We start from the raw sequence: 16,124 nt of genomic DNA on the forward strand, positions 1-16,124 counted from the left end.
GGCGGAACAGTGTTCAGCGTCCACCTGCCGTCCCGAGAGGCCTGGGACTTTGCTGCAGGGCTCTGGGGCCTGCAGGTGACGCTGAGACAGCCGCGGGAGCTTTTGGAAGTTTCATATGCGGCCCTGGTACCTCTGCGACAGGAAAAAGTGGCAAGGACCAAGGAGGCCCAGGTCTCCTATGTGCCAGAGCTGGGCTTCCAGGGGCGTGGACGGCCAGCTAGAGGGTGCGGGTTCCCGCCTGCACATCTGTCTTGGCTGATGGAGTGGGCAGGTCACACGCAGGGTGCCCAGCCAGCTCAGCACCACTGCCCAGAGCACCTTCTCAGCTGCCTCATTCCAGACCCCCACGTGGCCCATGCAGCGTCATCCACCCACCACGCCCTGACCTCTGCCCTCATCTGCGCCGAGCAGCCAGACCCTGCCCACCCAGGTCTTAGCAGAGTCCACCAGCTGCGTCTGCCAGCTGCACTCAGCCCCGCTGCCCTGTTCTTCCCCCACCACTGGCCGTGCCTTCTCTGCCCTGGAGGCCGGAGGTCTGCATTAAATTTCCTTACGCAAGATGAGGGGGCTCCTGAAGCTGGGAGTGGGGCCGGTTTGGGGGCACCTCCTCTCTTGCCCTCCTGGCACCCAGGGTCCCGGGTCCCGCTGCCCCGGCAGCACGCCTGGCCGGTGCTCCTGTGAACTGCAAGTCGCGCCTTTCTGTTTCTGTTGTAGTGAAAGCTTCCACCGTTTCCTTCTTGGACCATGAAGGGCAAAAACAAAAAAACACAAAAAAATCACAAAACAAAAAACAAAACAAAAAAAGATGTTCAGATCCAAGCAACAAAACAGCCAACCAAACCGAGAAGCATCCACCACGTCCGAGTCCGCGAGCCCGCGAGCCATCGCACCGCAGCGAGGGAGCAGGTCCGCGGCCCCCGGCCGCCGGAAGCGCGCTGGCAGGAGGGAGGCGGGAGGGGAGGGACTCCGTTTTCTACCAAGTCTTCCTTCCGGGCCCCACTCGAGGCAGCGTGGGCCAGTGGCGAGCGGCTGCAAGCCCAAGCAGGAAGAGTGGCCAGCAGGACTCGACCTTGGCTGCCAACTATGCCAGCGGAGGGACGGCTGGGCGGGCGTGGGGACGGGGGCTGCTTTTCATCTCGGGGCTTCGGCTGTGCCCAGTCACCCTGTGTCTTGCGCTCTGGGCCCCGGCTACCCCTCCTGCCGCGCCGCCAACACCTGTGTCCTGCGAACCTGGGGAGGAGTTTGCAGCCACTGGAGGCTGTCCAACCAGCAGCCCTGGGGTCCGACCTCAACACCAAGGGCTGATATGTTTCCAGAACTACAGGGCACCCAGGCCCCCTCCCTCCACATGAGGGGGCTCTGGCTGCCCAGCCACGGGTGAGGGCCTTGAGGCCGAGGTCTTGTTCCGACTGGTCATTTCTGGTTCCCTTTCTGGAGGAGGCCCTGGGCCTGGTCCAGGAGAGGGAAGGCCAGCCTCACGCTGCAGCTGGGTCGAGCCCTCTGGCCCCTGCCCTGCAGGGCCCAGTCCTGCAGGAAGGAACAGAGGGACGGGCCAGCACCTGGCTGCATGGCGAGGGTTCGGGTCACGGTGCTATGGGTCTGGACGGCACGTCCAAGCAGGGAGAGCCAGGGGTGGGGGAAGGCCTGGGCGGTCCGCAGCCCCCTCCCCTGCTCCCGGCTCAGGTCCTAGAGTCGCGGGGGCAGCAGACGGCAGGCAGCAGGGAGGAGCCGCTGGCCAGGCAGGGAGAGCTGGAGTCGGGGGAGCAGCAAAAGACAACAAAAGATGTAGGCTCCCAACATGGCTCCACTGTCTCACGAAACTTAAAAAGGAAAAAAAATACACCTCACTTTATATTCAGCATCAGCTCCTGAAGCTACTGAGATGAGGCTCCTTTTCTATTCCCGTTGTACATAGCCCCGCCCTGCCTCCGGCTTCGTCCCCTGTACAGGCCCCTCCACCCTCTGCTGTTCTGGACCCTTTTCTTGCAGCAGCTCCACCCCCGGCCCTGCGCCCTCCCACCCCTCAACCCCGGGACTGCAGCCAGGCCCCAGGCTTCCTTTCTTACCATTCTGTATGCTTCCAAGGTGTGACCATTCAAATCAACCGCATTATTATTATTAAGATTATTAATAAAGATTTTTCTTCAAACCAGGACAACTCTTTTTGATTTGCCAGCTCCCGGGCACAGAGGGTAGAGGGCACAGAGGACCAGGACGCCCACTGTGGGTGGCCCCAGGATGCCAGATGGCCAGAGGGGAGTCAGAAGACCCTCTGGGAGAGTCTAGAGCCCCCCCATGGTCTCCTCCAGACTGCCGTCTCCCCATCCCATCCCAGGAGTCTGGAGGCAGGGCTCACACGTGCTCCCCGCAGCCTTGCCATCTACCCTGCGAGCAAGGTCTGTGATGTTACCGGCAGAGTCTGGGGCAGAAGGGCCCCCCGGCCCCACCGGCTGCTGAGTGGTGGCTGCTCCACACGTGTGCCTGATGACCGGTGGGGCAGACATCTGAATACAGGAGGGCCTGCTGGGCAGTTGAGGCTGGTGCCCTCAGGGATCTTGCCCACACCACTGGCTCTGCCTGTGCGCCGGGGCCCAGCCGTGGTCCCAAGGAAAGGAGCTGCCTGAAGGTAAGCCCACTGCTCCACCCCGGTGTGAGTCCCCAGCCCCGGTGCAGTGGGGTGGAGGAGAGTGGCCGCCATCCTCAACCCCCAGCCAGAAGAGGAGGGAGAGCTGGGAAGGGAAGCAGCAGAATCCAAACCCAGAGCTTGAAAGCCTTGGGCTGGTGGCTGCGATGGGGGCGGGTTCCAAACCCGAGACACGCTGTCCACCCCACGTCTCACCAAGACCTGCGTTCTTCATTTTTCACAGCGTCGGATCATTTATTTCGGAGTGATTACACACACCAGAGGGGCACAGGCTTAAACGCCGACATAGTATTTTCCTGCATACGAGCCTTTACCGTCGGTGGGACTGGGGACCGTGCTCTTGGGAAGCTGGGGCTGTGCGATCCCACAGCATGCCATGCTCTGCTAAACCCCCTTTTTTCTAATTGCTTGCTCACCAGACTGTGAGAAAATAATTGCCACTATAAATTTTCCCTCCTTCTCTGCATAAAATATTCGGGAAACCAGCACTTAAAAAAAGACTCCTGAAATAAGAGCAGCTGTGCTGCCCACTTCCGGGTGCCCGGTCCTGTCCCCAGCCCGCCCGCCACCTCTGGGAACTGGGGTGGGGGGCGCCAGGAGCCCCCACCCCAGTTCCCCCAAATTCAAAATTGGCGGGGAGCTCAAAGCATTCCAGGGGGAGTCCAGGGAGCGGTTCCCCAACCCCGACAGTCTCCTGACGCTCCCGATTCACAGGGAGAATCGGTGCTGGGAGACCTGTTCAGGGTCAGCCAGTGGAGGTGTCTTCCTGGCCCGCAGGAACCCTCTTCCCCCCTCTTAGACAAACCTATTCCCGTCCTGGGGCTGAGCTGGGCCACACGTGTGGGGCATGAAGAGTAAAACGTTCCCAATTAGGAAAGACGTAGAACCAGAGGTCCTGCATCGGGCTGAGAAAGGGGCACGTGGGCACCCGGGAAGCAGGGCAGGTGGAGACGGAGGCAAACGTCGGCCCCCGGAAGGAGAACCCCTCCGTGTCCTACGGTCCTCTCCGAATTCCGAGGACCAGGATGGATGCTGTGTGGCTGCACTGCCACCTGGCGGCCACTTCCTTCACTGCGGTATAAAATCAAGTCTGCTGACCCTGTGTGGCACAGGGGGCCAACCCTCCAGCTGGGAGGTCACCCCAAAGGGTCCTGGCCCTTGGCATCGTCCACGTCAAGTAGCACAGGGGGAGGACAAGAGGAACAGGAAAGTAACCCCCATCGTTGGCCTGTGAGGCCTGGGGGTGATAGACCCCAAGAACGGGGGGCTGACGGCCTTCGTCAAAGGGTCAGGGCACAGCCCACTCAGGCCTGGGGAGCGCAGGGGAGCAGGGTTACCCAAGGCTGCGGGGTCAAGAGACCCCTCCCGGGAAGCCACCGCAGCGGCCCAGGTGTCAACAGGGGAGCTGTGTGGCTGGAGAAGCCATCTCTGGCTCGCCTACCCCCCTCCTCCCCGTGCAGAGCGCTGGGCAGAGGAAGGAGGGAGGTGCGGGGAGAAAGAAGGAAGCAGGAGGAAGGGGCCACAGTGGGGAGGGCCGCTGTCCCGATGCCTTGATGCTCCGGACTAACACCTGTTCGAGGGAGCGGCGGAGCTGGAGGGCGCCGACAGAGGCGGCCCGGAGCCCGCATCCAGGGCTGGAGGGCTGCTGGGTGTCCCCTGAGGGCCTTCCCGGGCCCTGCCCGGCCTCCTGCTGCCCGAGCTCACTGGGCTCAAAAGCTTGCACCTACGACCCAGAAGAGACGAAGCAGGACACAGGGCCGATGGGAATGCTTGGAAGTGGCTCTGGCTCAGGCGGACGGTAAACCGGGAAAGCCAGGACACGAGGTGGTCTGGCCCGGGTGCCTGCCCTGCCTGGGGCTGGCGTGACCTGGCGCAGCCTAGCCTGGGGCTCCCATTCCTGGGGAGGAGGTCCCCTGGGGACACCCTCTCAGCACTGGCAGGGGCCACTGTTCCTGAGCTACTGGCCCCACCCACCCCGCTGCTCTCCTCCCCCATTGGGGCCCCTCTATCTCATTCCCACCCTTGGAAGCGTCTCAAGGCCCTACTCCGAGGCCCTCTCGCCACAATTAAGCTCGTTCCTAATTGTCCCAACTGCAGGAATAAAAGGTCACCATTGTCAGCATAAGCGTTTTTCAGCCTATTAGGCAATACCCTTTATGGAATTTTCTAGACTAAATTTTCCCAAATCTTTTCACTGGTACCCGAAAACTGTATACTACGGAGAAGGATTAGACAAAAAGGGGGGGTCCGCTCACTGCTGGAATTATCAACTCAGCAAACTGACTTCTCAGTTTTCCTATCCCAATGCCCCAACGAAGAGCCACAGCCCACAGCCTTCCGGGGCCCGTGACCTGGCCCAGCCCTCGGGACTCAGGCCTTCCCCGCACACAGGTGAGGCCCCAGTGCGGAAGAAGCCTTATCCTTGAGGTGGGAGACTCTGTGCTTTAATGGTCGCTCATGTGCGGGGCGTGGAGTACAGCATGGCCGCCCTGCCCCACTCAGCCCGCGGCACCAGAAACCCCTCCTTGGGGATGGGCTCCACCAGGAACTCCACACGGCCATCCCGGCCAGGCTCTGTGGCTGCCACTGCCAGGTCCACTATCCGATACCGGTTGACAAAAGCCAGGCCCAGGAGCGTGGGCCTCTCTGGCTCCGACGGCCCCCTGCAAGGAGAGTCACCTCCTGACCCTCGGCAGCAGTGGATCCGGAAGCATCGGACGTGAGGGAGGAGGTGGGCCCAGTGCAGAGTACAGCTGAGCCGGAGCCCAGTGGGGCCGCCCTCCCCCTCGGAGGCGGCCGGCTGCCAGCGCACCTGCGAGACAGTCACAGCCTGCACCTGAGGCAGAGGGGTCAGCAGGCTATTGGCATCCACCACCTGCCAGAAGAGAGAAGGCTCAGCACGGCCCGAGAGCCCAGGGCTGGTTGGAGGGCGCCTGGCCCTGCAAGGTCCACCCCCCGCACCTCTGCCCCAATCCCCCTGGGCCAGCGGAGGCAGCAGGGGGGCGCTCGGCCTCATCTGCAGCCGGACAGATGCCCTAGCCAAGCCCCAACCGGCTCCCTGAGATACCTCACCTGGATCTCTCCAAGGCGACAGACGAAGTTCTCCTCCTTCTGGCTGCCCGGAGGCCGGGAGAAATTAACGAAGAGGGCCTGCAGGAGGCAGCCCCGCAGATTCACTTCGTAGCAGCTGGGAGAGGCAAACAGAGGCCGGTCCCAAGGGGCCTCAGCTCGGCACCTTCAGACTGGCTGCTCAGAGGCCCCGAGCCACAGGGAGCTCCATCCCAAAGTGGACCCTGTGGTCTTGTGTCACTGAGCTGCCTGAAATCCGAGGAGTCGGCCCAGGGCCCCTCCATTCCCGCCAGTTCTGGGGTTTCTCAGTGGACGGTCCCTCACTCTTCAATCCCCACCCCAGCGTGGCCATCCCTGGCCGGGGATTCAACAGGAAGGGGAGGGACTCACCGCTGGACCCAGCCCCCGCTGAGCTGCTGGCCGCAGCGGCCCACCCATTTGGCCAGCTTTGTCGGGGGCACCCGGAGGGGTCGGGGACTGCGCCTTGAGCTCGTTTCTGCTGAGGCAGGAGACACAAGACTTTAACAAGGAGAGTCCAAAGGAAACCGCACTGGGAGGTGTCACTGAATCGGGAGCCGGGGGCCCAGCAAGACTCCCTGGTGGCCCCAGGTGCTCTCGGCCTGATGGACTGAGGCCTCAGGAGGAGAACAGGGAGGAGAAGAGGAAAACTCAGGGATGGATGACCAGGACTGGCCCGTGGACATCCTCCCTCTCAGGGCGCAGCTGGCAGGAGACCCCCCCATAGGAGCACACCTCCAACCCCGCACCGCAGGGCCACAACCCAGAAGTTCCAGCTGAAAGGCGAACCTCCCTGTCCAGGCCTGGACCACAGTAGTGCCCCCAACCCCAGCTGCCCCTGCACCCTGTGCAGCTCTCTAGCTTCCTCCTCCCCGAGACGTCCCCTGAGAAGGCAGAGACCTGTAAGGAAGGAAGGAGCCAACCGCGTCCCCTCACCGCTCGGCGCCGCGATGCCTCCCACGTGACAGCTGCCTGTGTCCCCCGTGGTGAGCTCCAAAGCCACCCCCACGGCCGAAGGCCCTTCTAGCTTGTACACCATGGACAGGAAAATCTTGGGCGGCACTGGGACCTGCAGGGAGAATAACCTGGAGGAGGAAGGTCCTGTGATGAGAGGCCACAGGGAAACCGCTGGGAAGCGGGACTGTTCCGGGTCCCGTCTGTCAACTTCTCCCTCCAGGACAGGGATGGGGAGTGGGCTGCCCGCGAGGCCAGCCTCAGATCTGTGAAAGGAAAATGCACACAAGAGTGTGCAGGTAGCTGACGCTACTCTCCTGGACACTCAGAAGCAGTGAAGATGGTAACTGTATATTGCATGTTCTTCACACAATAAAACAAAATCCTGGCTCTGTCCTCACTCTGGCCTCTGCTGTCCACCTGCCCAGTTAGGCGACTGACATGGATGATGGCGGAAGCTGACAGGCCCTACGTCTCAGCCCCACTCACTCACCTACCTCACAGCCACGTTTCCAACCTCGGGCGGAATCAGCCCCCGGATAAGCAGAGAGCTGCCCCCGTTCCAGGCGTCTGCCAGGCAGCAGTGCATCTTCACCCAGCCCCGTCCCTCCCCTTCCAGCCTGTGCTCTCCAAACAGGGGCTGGATTTCCTGGGCGCTCAGGTGGTACCAGGGCCCCACGGCCTCCTCCTGAAGAAAGAGACAGAAGTGGAGGAAGGGCAGGGGGCAGACGGAGCCATCACACCCGAGGCCCCCTCCCACCGGTCCCAGGTGAGGACCAAAGATGAGAGAGAAGGCAGCCTCTTCGCCAAGATGCGGCACATCTGGGAAGCCCCTCGCCCCCGGCCACCCAGCACGGGACCCACGCACCTGGCCATAGCAGACTCTTCGAGTCCCCATGCCCAGGCAGAAGGAAGTGACAAAGGGCAAGGAGCAGATGCTGTGCGTGGGCAGATAGCGTTCCAGCAAACTCCAGAACCTGCGGAGAAACGCATGGAGGCTCAGGTCCACAGAGGGCTCCGTGACGCCCTGAACTCACTCTTGTGACTCCAGTCTTTCCGGCACCCCTTCCCGAGTGACCGCAGCCCCCCACTGCAAGTCTGCAGGAAGTGGTCCCTCTGGGTCCCCAACCTTTGTCTTTCCTGCATAACTAACTGGCCTCCACGACCCCCAGGAGCAGCCAGGGCAGCTGAACCCCTTGCCCTGCCTTAACCCCCACCCCCAGGCGAGCAAGGCCAAAAGCTGGCGAAATCACCTGAGACCCTCCCTGCCATGGGCCACACTCAGGCCCCAGGACGCGCAGGACTCACTTGTCCTGGTTCTGGAAGAAATCCCCCTTCTCCAAACACTCGTACACCCAGCCAGGTGCGAACAGAGCCACCGAGAACCCGTGCTTCCGGATCAGCTCCAGTGACTAGGGAGACAGCAGTCAGGGAGACGCCCCCGTCCCAGCAACCAGCGTCCACGCGTGGCGACGTGGGGTTTGGGGAAGCAGGGAGCCTGGAAAGGGAGGCAGGAGCCCCAGCGCCACTCCGGGCGTTTGGGGCTCATCCCTGCAGTTCTGCAGCCTCCCAGAAGAGGGCGCAGGTGGCGGGGAGGCGCAGAGGGGAATGTCCGAGGGGCAGGGGCCAGCACGCGGGGTGCCCACAGGATACACGTCTCTCTCTCTCACTACACTTCACACTGTATTATCAGCCTCACAGGGGGCGGAGAGAATCTTCAGTTATTGGATTAAATTTATTCACTTAAAGCTTAATTAATGAGTTGAGAACATCCCCACGGCGCCCGGGAAGGGCAGGATTGACAGCCCCGGGACAGGCTGATTCCCCACTTATCCCACACCAGGTGCAGCAGCCCCCGCGGGCCCCTCTTCTCTTTTCTCACTGCAGACACCGCCTGCCTCGCCAGAAAAGCCTCACTAGTTATCAAACCAGCAGTTCCCGCAACTGTGGGTGTTTCACCTCAGTCCTTCGCCCTCGGCTAAGGAAACACCAAAATATACCCCCCGGCTTTCCTCTGAGTCCACGTTCTTGCTTTACAATGCTAGCTCAGTGCCCTGCAAAGCACGTAGTCCAAAAGGAAGTAAAGCTACAGATGAGACCAGCAGTCGGAAGAGGTGCTTTGGACATTAACACCTAGGTAAAAATGGTACCGTCTGACTGTAGAAATGGGCTGGAAGGTAGGATTTTAGGGCAGAGCTTGCTTCTTGGTGCCTCAGTTTCCCCACTCTGGGGAGGATCACTGCTGCCTCTCTTTCCCTTGAGGTGCAGATGGCCATGAAAGGTCCACAAGAACAGCAGGCACCCGGGCCACTGCCACCACCTCCCCGGCCTCAAAGGCCACCACCCACCTTGTCCGTGTGGAACCGGCCCCCGACGACACTGCCCCGGGCGAACACATCCACTCCCACGTACACGTCGGCCAGGCGCTCCCCAGCCTGCCCCAGCATCCGCTCCAGATGTTCCTCTCGCCAGTTATAGTTGGTGAAGAAGCCATCGCAGGAATCGAAGAAGACCCTGGGGGCGGCAAGGGTGGGCCGTAAAGCCCGGGCCTTCTCCCCTCAAGCACCTGCATCCGCTCAGCCCACAGACTGCGGGCTGCCTCCGGGACCCAGCCCACAGACTGTGGCCCGTAAAGCTGGGCACAGCCGGGCTGACCAGGCGCTCCTTCTCTCTGGTGGTGCTCGGGGTACCAGACAACTCTGCCCGTCCCTCATTTTCCCCAAGGCAGCCATGCCGGAAGGCAGAGGGAGCTCCTGCCCCTGTCCAGGGGCCCAGGCCGCCCTCCTGCAGGCTCACCTGTTGTGCTCGTTGAGCTCATCCTGCCATGTGAGTTGCCCGCTGCTCACCACGCTGTCATACCAGAGCACCAGGCCCCTGGGGACCTGTTGATGCAGCTCAGTGGTCAGGTACCGGAGGAAGTGGGGCACGTTCCCTACGGCGGCCAGCTGGAGACAGGGAAGGAGACAGACCTTCCGTGAGGCCCAGAGAGGTCTGTCGTGAGAAGCGCCTGGCACAGGACAAACAGGAGGACACTTAACCCCAGGAGCAAACGGGTCCTGGTCCCAGAAGCCCCTCAGCCCCACGGCTGCCGAGCAGAGGGTCCAGCCAGAGGTCCGACTCTCCATTCTTTCTGAAGCAGGAAGGACATGGACTCAGCAATCAGGAGAAGATAAAACGCAATGAAAGCGGAGGGCAGCGTGAAGAGGAAGCCACACATGCGGCCCAAGCAAAGCAGAGACCGAGGAGGAATAAAGGGCCGCCTTGAAGGAGCCAGAGAAGCAAAGCTCAGCGGGCAAGGTTTCTGGACACTGCGCTGGAGAACATCTATCTCCCTGTGAAGTGGCAGAGGTGTAGGAGCCGGCTTTAACTGAGACGGAGGAAGTGCTGCCGCAGCAGGGACCAGCCTGGTGAGGCCGAGGAGTGCAATGGAGGGTCCCCGCGGGGCACAGGGGCTGGCGGGCCAGGCGCCGGGGGCAGGCGTGCTCACACTCAGAGAGTTCTCGATGTTGATCAGCCAGCCATCGAATCGGAAAAACTGGGCAATCAGGACCAGCTGCCGGGCCACCGCCCGGTATGAGCGCTCGTCCCCAGCCAGGAAGGCCTCACAGAGCCGCTCCCCTTCTTTCCATTCAGTGATGAAAGTCCCTGTGGGACGGGAGAGAAACAAGGTCGGGCCCGGGGATCATTTCCCCTCTGACCCAGCAGTTCCCAAGGTGTGGTTCCTGCACCAGCACTGTCGCCTGCAAACTTATTAGAATTTCAAATTCCCAGCGTCCCCAGATATCAAATGAATCGGATACCCTGGAGGCAGGGCCCCAAAATCAGTGTTAGACAAGCCAATAAATGATTTGGATGCAGGAGAAAGCTTGAGGAGCACTGCTCTCCCCAGGGGTAGACCACCTACAGCCTGTATCCAGCCCCCCACCTCTTCTTGTAAAAACGGTTTTACTGGCTCACAGCCCAGCCCATTTGTTTGTCTATTGTCTGTGGGGGCTATTGTCTCTCTGGCAGTTCCAATAGTGACCCAGTGGCCTGGAAAGCTGAAAATATTTACTATCTGGTCCTTTCCAGAAAAAGTTTGGCTTTGCCTGTCCTAACCCATCAAGGCAGGTAAGGAGCCCTACCCACTAAGCAGCAGCCGAAGCCCAAGCCCTTTCTTTTTTTTTTTTTTTTTTTTTTTGCGGTACGCGGGCTTCTCACTGCCGTGGCCTCTCCCGTTGCGGAGCACAGGCTCTGGACGCGCAGGCTCAGCGGCCATGGCTCACGGGCCCAGCCTCTCTGCGGCATATGGGATCTTCCCGGACTGGGGCATGAATCCGTGTCCCCTGCATCGGCAGGCAGACTCTCAACCACTGCGCCACCAGGGAAGCCCAGCCCAAGCCCTTTCATCACTGGGTCACCTGGCAGGTGTGCCAACGAGTCTGGCAGGGTTGGAGGCTCTTACCCAGCACACAGACCCCATGCCTGTGGGCAGCGTTGGTCCAGCCTACCGGGGGGATAGTGACCGTGTGATGGCTGAAGTACACAAAGACGTCAATGTACTGCCAGTGGTAGAAGGAATAGGGGCTCTGCGTGGCTGAGCCCTGAATAAACCTAGTGAAGAAAGAGAACAAAGTCAGGACCCAGAAACAGACAAGGACACGACGACCCCACGGTGAAAAGAGAGGGCAATGGTGAGTGAGTGAAGATTCTCTTCAGTTCCATCCGGTCGGCACTAACGGCAAGCTTGCTGTGAGCCAGGCCCTGCCTAATGACTGGGCTGAGAAGCAGCATCAGGCCACAGCCCGGATGTTGAGAGGATCGGTCGTGAGGGAAACGTTTTCACCAGGCCGTGCAGGTACCCACCATGGGACCCGATGGACTGAGCGTGTTTAGCCTCAACAAGCAGACAAACACAGGACAGAAGGAAAGAGATGGGGAGGGGCTCGTGCAGAGCTCCCGTGCCTGGGGTCCCACTCTATTCTGAGGTCAGCAGTTCCCCAGGAAACAGCCTGCCTGCAGGTAAGGTTGGGGTTGACAACCACGTGAGCTACACCCGAGGTTACATCACCCGCCTCTGTCTGTACCTTGATGGCCAGCTCTGACTCAAGCCTTCCCCAACAATCGTCATGTCCAAGATTGTTTTATGGACGTTTAAGATCTCTAAGCTGACCCCGCAGCAACCTGGAGGAAGTGCCCCCGGCTGCGGGGGGAGGGAGTGGAACGACTCCAGAGCCAGTGGGCCAAGATGGAAGGGAGCTCGAGTGAGGCTGAAGAACCAAGTTTCTGGGCCAGGCCATCTGAAGAGGGTCCCGGCTGTGGTGCCCTCTCCAGCCTCCCGGACTTCAGGTGCAGGTAGTCCCCAGAATCAAACAGTTTCAGAGCTGAAAGAGGCATCAGCTATTGCCTAATCCAGTGCCCTCTTCTTACAGACAAAACAAGGAGGCCTGAGTTCCTCTCCCAAGTGATGGCGGTGTGGGCTGATGCCCCACCTCCTGACTCCCCATCCGGTGCTCCTTCTGCCACATGGCACGCTCCCTCCCCTCCATCCCCTCCCGCCAGGCGATGCCATCGAAGTGTCCTCACTTGTCATCCAGGTACCCGCCCATCATGTCATGGCACACCAAAGTCCGGGGCCTCCTGCTGCTCAGAGGGGGCTGCCGACACTCGGGGGGCCCTAAGGCCACGTTAAAGCCATCCTCTACGTCGGGCGTCCACGCCAAGAGTTCCTCCAGGGAAGACAAGTAAAAGCTGATGGGTTTGGTGGTGTCCTTGTCATAATATCGAACTGGTTCAGAGGAGGGAAACAGCGAGGAATCAGTGGAAATTATGGGATTAATAACAGAAAACTTGAGATGGGGAGGGGACAGCCCTGTCCAGAAGCTCCAAGAGTGAACACGGACACAAGTGTTCAGAGCCTCGGTCCTTCTCACCTGGCAAAGGGTCTGGGGTAAAACTGACCACTTCTCGAAAGACTGCTTCTTCTTGAGCCTCTTCAATTCTAAGCAAAGAAAGAGTTAAATTTTTTTAAAATAAAATGGTAAAGAAAAAGAGCACTTTGAAACCAACAGACCAGCCCTCACTTAGACATGCAGGGGGAGATGTCCTCTGGCTTACATTTTTTAATGCAAACTATGGAAACGTGCTTTTGCCCATTCTGTTCCCTCAAACTGGAACACCCTTCTGTCCATTCTCCACCTACTGAAATCCTCCACCTCCTCAAAGACCAGTTCAGATGTCCCCGCTCCAGGCACCAACCCCTTTCCTGCCCAGCATGGGCACGAATAATCCTAATTACACACGCTGGCCTGCCCTGAGCAATTAAAAATGCCACGCTCGGATCCTCTGCGCAGATCCACCGCCAAGGGTGGGAGGCACTATCAACGCATTTCGCAGATGAGGATGTCGAAGCTTCCCGCCAGGGCGCCAGGATTCCCAGCCTGGCCCGCTGCTGAGGTCGCATCCCGGTTCCGAGACTCTGTCCGTGCCTGCTGCTGTGCGGGCTGGGGCGGCGGGCAGGACCCGCCGCGGACAGGGGGCTTGGGGGCCGAAGATTGCTGTCCTGCGTCCGGAGCTCCCAGCGCGCCTCCCGGGGCCTGGGCCGGGCGCCCATCGACTCTGGCCCCACTGCCCGGCCGCGGGACCGGGCCGCAGGATTCGCCCACCGGTCTCTTACCCACCTCCTCTGCGGCAGCCGCACGCCTGGCTGGGGATCCCGCTGCTCCTTCACGGTCGCCGGCGCCCGCAGCCGCCGCGCCCGCCGCCGCGCAGCCGCCCGGGCCCGGGCGCCCGCGGCCTCCATGACGTTGCCCCGCCCACGCCGCCCGGCAGCCCGGCTATCGGCCAATCGCAGGCTGGAACCCGCCCCTGACACCGCCAGCCGGCCAATGGGGACTTCTCGGCGCTGCTGCCCCGCCCCGACTGGGCTCTGGACGGACTCCCGGCTCGCGCTACGGGCTGGCTCACCTGCCGCAGGGCCTTTGTAGCGGAGGAAGGTCTGGGGGCGGGGCCCGTGGCGGGGCGGGGCCGAGACGAGGGGCGGGGAGGGGGCGGGGTCTGAGCCCAGGACTCCGGAAAACATCTTTGTACCAGTTCTGGCCTCGCCAGCCTGCTTTTTCAGATGAGCGATCTCCCGAGGTCACAAAGTCAGTAAATTGTAGAAGCGATATCTGAACTCAATTCGTCTAATCCCTATTCAAAGATAATTTTCAGAAAAAGGTGAAATAATAATTCTCATTCAGGTATAAATATAGACAAATGTTAAAGACTGTCCTATTCGTTAATCAGCGAAGGAACCAGACAGGTATTATAACCAGTTCAAAAGCGAATTTAAAAAGAGAGCCTTTTATAGATCAGGAATATTGAAATGCGAACGTTAATAGAGGCAGAATGAGTTTTTCCACAGGAGTGGGGGGTGGGCAAGATCACTGAACGTCTGGACAAGACAATTTACACGTTGTAAAGAAGATGATAAAAAGCTAGAATCAGGGCTTTCCTGGTGGCGCAGTGGTTGGGAGTCTGCCTGCCGATGCAGGGGACACGGGTTCGTGCCCCGGTCCGGGAGGATCCCACATGCCGCAGAGCGGCTGGGCCCGTGAGCCACAGCCGCTGAGCCTGCGCCTCTGGAGCCTGTGCTCCGTAGTGGGAGAGGCCACAGCAGTAAGAGGCCCGCGTACCGCAAAAAAAAAAAAAAAAAAAAAGCTAGAATCAGATTAAGTGGTACACACTACTGTGTATGTATAAAGTAAATAAGCTGCAAAGATATAGTGTACAACACAGGGAATATAGCCAATATTTTATAATAACTATAAATGGAGCATAACCTTTAAAAACTGTGAATCACTATGTTGTACTGAAACTTATATAATATTGTACATCAACTATACCTCAACTTTTTTAAAAAGCTAGGATCAGATAACAGCAGGATGTGCAGTATGTAGACAATGCATAGTTTCCACTGAAGCACAAATTTTTTTCTACACCCCCAAATCTGCAGGGCCCCAAGCCCACAGGGCCTGGAGGTATCTCAGAGGTGGCACCTCCTCAGCATCTTGGGCACAGAGGGGTTCCCAGTGTGTGGAGTGTGAGGAGAAGCACCTGGACTCAAGGCTGGGCCCCACAGGGCTGAGTTTCGGCCCACCCAAGGCACCCCTCACCCAGCCCCCAACACCCCTTCGTACAGCTGGTAGTGTCCTGCTGCCCAAGCCAAGTTGAGTGGGCCTCTTTATTATCACTGCAGACTTCGAACTTTATGAGGCCCCAAGCTTCCATAAACCCTGAGAGTGGGGAAAATGACTAGACTGTGGAATATGTATCCCGGCCATGCTGCAAGGGAAGACAGGGCCCTCGGGAGCAGACGGCAGTGACCACAGGGAGGACGGAGACTGCAAAGCCCCGGGAAGTCTGCCTTGAGAAGGGGGAGCAGGGTCAAGAGCCCCCTCTGGCGGTGCTCAGGGGAGCGCAGAAGATGTGGAGTCTGCATTTGATCTGGATTTAAGCCACTTACCTGCAGCTTAGTGGTAAAAATAAACTTTCCGTCCTCAGAACTAAAACATAGTTCTTAGAGATTATTTGGGGTAATGCTCAGTCTCTGGGGGAAAAAAATACTCGGGCCTCCCTTCTCTCCTCTTGGCAGTGTTGCCCTCTGGTCTGGGGGAGTAGGGAAGTTTAAGTCACCCTGCACACCCTCCTCAGAGCAGGGAAGACTCTGGTCTGTGGCCTCTAAATTGGCCCCTGCTTTGCCGCCTGCCCTGCAGGTCCCTTTGGCTCCTGGTCTCAAGATCCTTGTCCTGGATCAGGGCGAGCCTGGAGGTCCCCACGTTTGCCTTGAGCTCACGCTGGTCCCACTGGGGCTCCATACCCCTCCAAAGCCTGGCTAGGCCCCCTAAAACCCTCACCTTGTAGCGTTTCCAGATAAAGTACAGGACACCCAATTAAATTTGATTTCCAGATAAACAACGAATGGAAACGGGACATGATTATACTATGCAATTCTTTCTCATTTATCTGAAATTCAAAGTGAACTGGGATCCTGAGTTTGCTGAATCTGGCAGCCCTAGCTGTGAATCTTCGCTGCAGCCTTGCTGCAGAGCCCCCTTGCCCCGCCATGGGGGCCCCACTGACACCTCCTGGCTCTGTCCATGCCAGCACAGGAAGCCAGGTTGGCTCGGGAACCTGAGACCTGGACTCACATCTGCTTGCTTTGCCTCCCTCCACTCTCTCCCTTCCGGCCTCCACAATTTCCCAGGGCCAGGAGCGAGAACCAGGTGAGTGGACGTCACCTGCTCCACAGGCTTCGTTGTTCATGTGCTGAAGGGTGTGGCAGCAACAAATTGTCCCCAATATCCCTCCTCCCCTTGTACTTTAGGGAGAGAAGCCCATGTTTTAGCTGGCAGCTGGCTGCTGGCTGCCCAGATGAAGACAACATCCCCAGCAGTTTAGAGGGGCCTGGCGAGCACGT

General features: G+C 59.6%; 1 protein-coding gene across 11 annotated transcripts; it reads right to left on the reverse strand.

Moving 5' to 3' along the window:
- Positions 1-2,803: 2,803 nt before the first annotated feature.
- On the reverse strand, positions 2,804-13,764 carry ENGASE (endo-beta-N-acetylglucosaminidase). 11 transcript variants are annotated; one of them, XM_082604001.1, is made up of 16 exons: positions 13,345-13,764; positions 12,598-12,665; positions 12,251-12,452; positions 11,130-11,278; positions 10,173-10,330; positions 9,482-9,630; positions 9,034-9,199; positions 8,836-8,941; positions 7,994-8,097; positions 7,554-7,662; positions 7,183-7,373; positions 6,632-6,800; positions 6,104-6,212; positions 5,717-5,831; positions 5,457-5,519; positions 2,804-5,307 (listed from the first exon to the last, which is right to left on the reverse strand). In XM_082604001.1, exons 1-16 carry the CDS (start codon positions 13,743-13,745, stop codon positions 5,143-5,145), a joined length of 2,424 nt encoding a protein of 807 aa, XP_082460127.1. In that variant the 5' UTR covers positions 13,746-13,764; the 3' UTR covers positions 2,804-5,142. The 11 variants fall into 11 exon arrangements, 8 of the variants coding, with proteins under 8 accessions (XP_082460127.1, XP_082460128.1, XP_082460122.1 ...); XM_082603996.1 differs by having other exon boundaries at positions 2,806-5,519; positions 6,104-6,209; XM_082603995.1 differs by having other exon boundaries at positions 2,806-5,519.
- Positions 13,765-16,124: the final 2,360 nt, after the last annotated feature.

The sequence above is a fragment of the Mesoplodon mirus genome, assembly GCF_964341445.2.
Source record: "Mesoplodon mirus genome assembly, chromosome: 18".
Taxonomy (NCBI): domain Eukaryota; kingdom Metazoa; phylum Chordata; class Mammalia; order Artiodactyla; family Ziphiidae; genus Mesoplodon; species Mesoplodon mirus.

What these genes read in the sequence shown, in the direction of transcription:
- ENGASE (XM_082603995.1), bottom strand. Translation starts at nt 13,745, where the DNA reads ATGTTTTCCGGAGTCCTGGGCTCAGACCCCGCCCCCTCCCCGCCCCTC. An exon ending in GGCGGGTACCTGGATGACAA is followed by an intron (nt 11,279 to 12,250) that starts GTGAGGACACTT and finishes TTTCTTCACTAG; the next exon opens with GTTTATTCAGGGCTCAGCCA. An exon ending in GAAGAGTCTGCTATGGCCAG is followed by an intron (nt 7,374 to 7,553) that starts GTGCGTGGGTCC and finishes CTCTTTCTTCAG; the next exon opens with GAGGAGGCCGTGGGGCCCTG.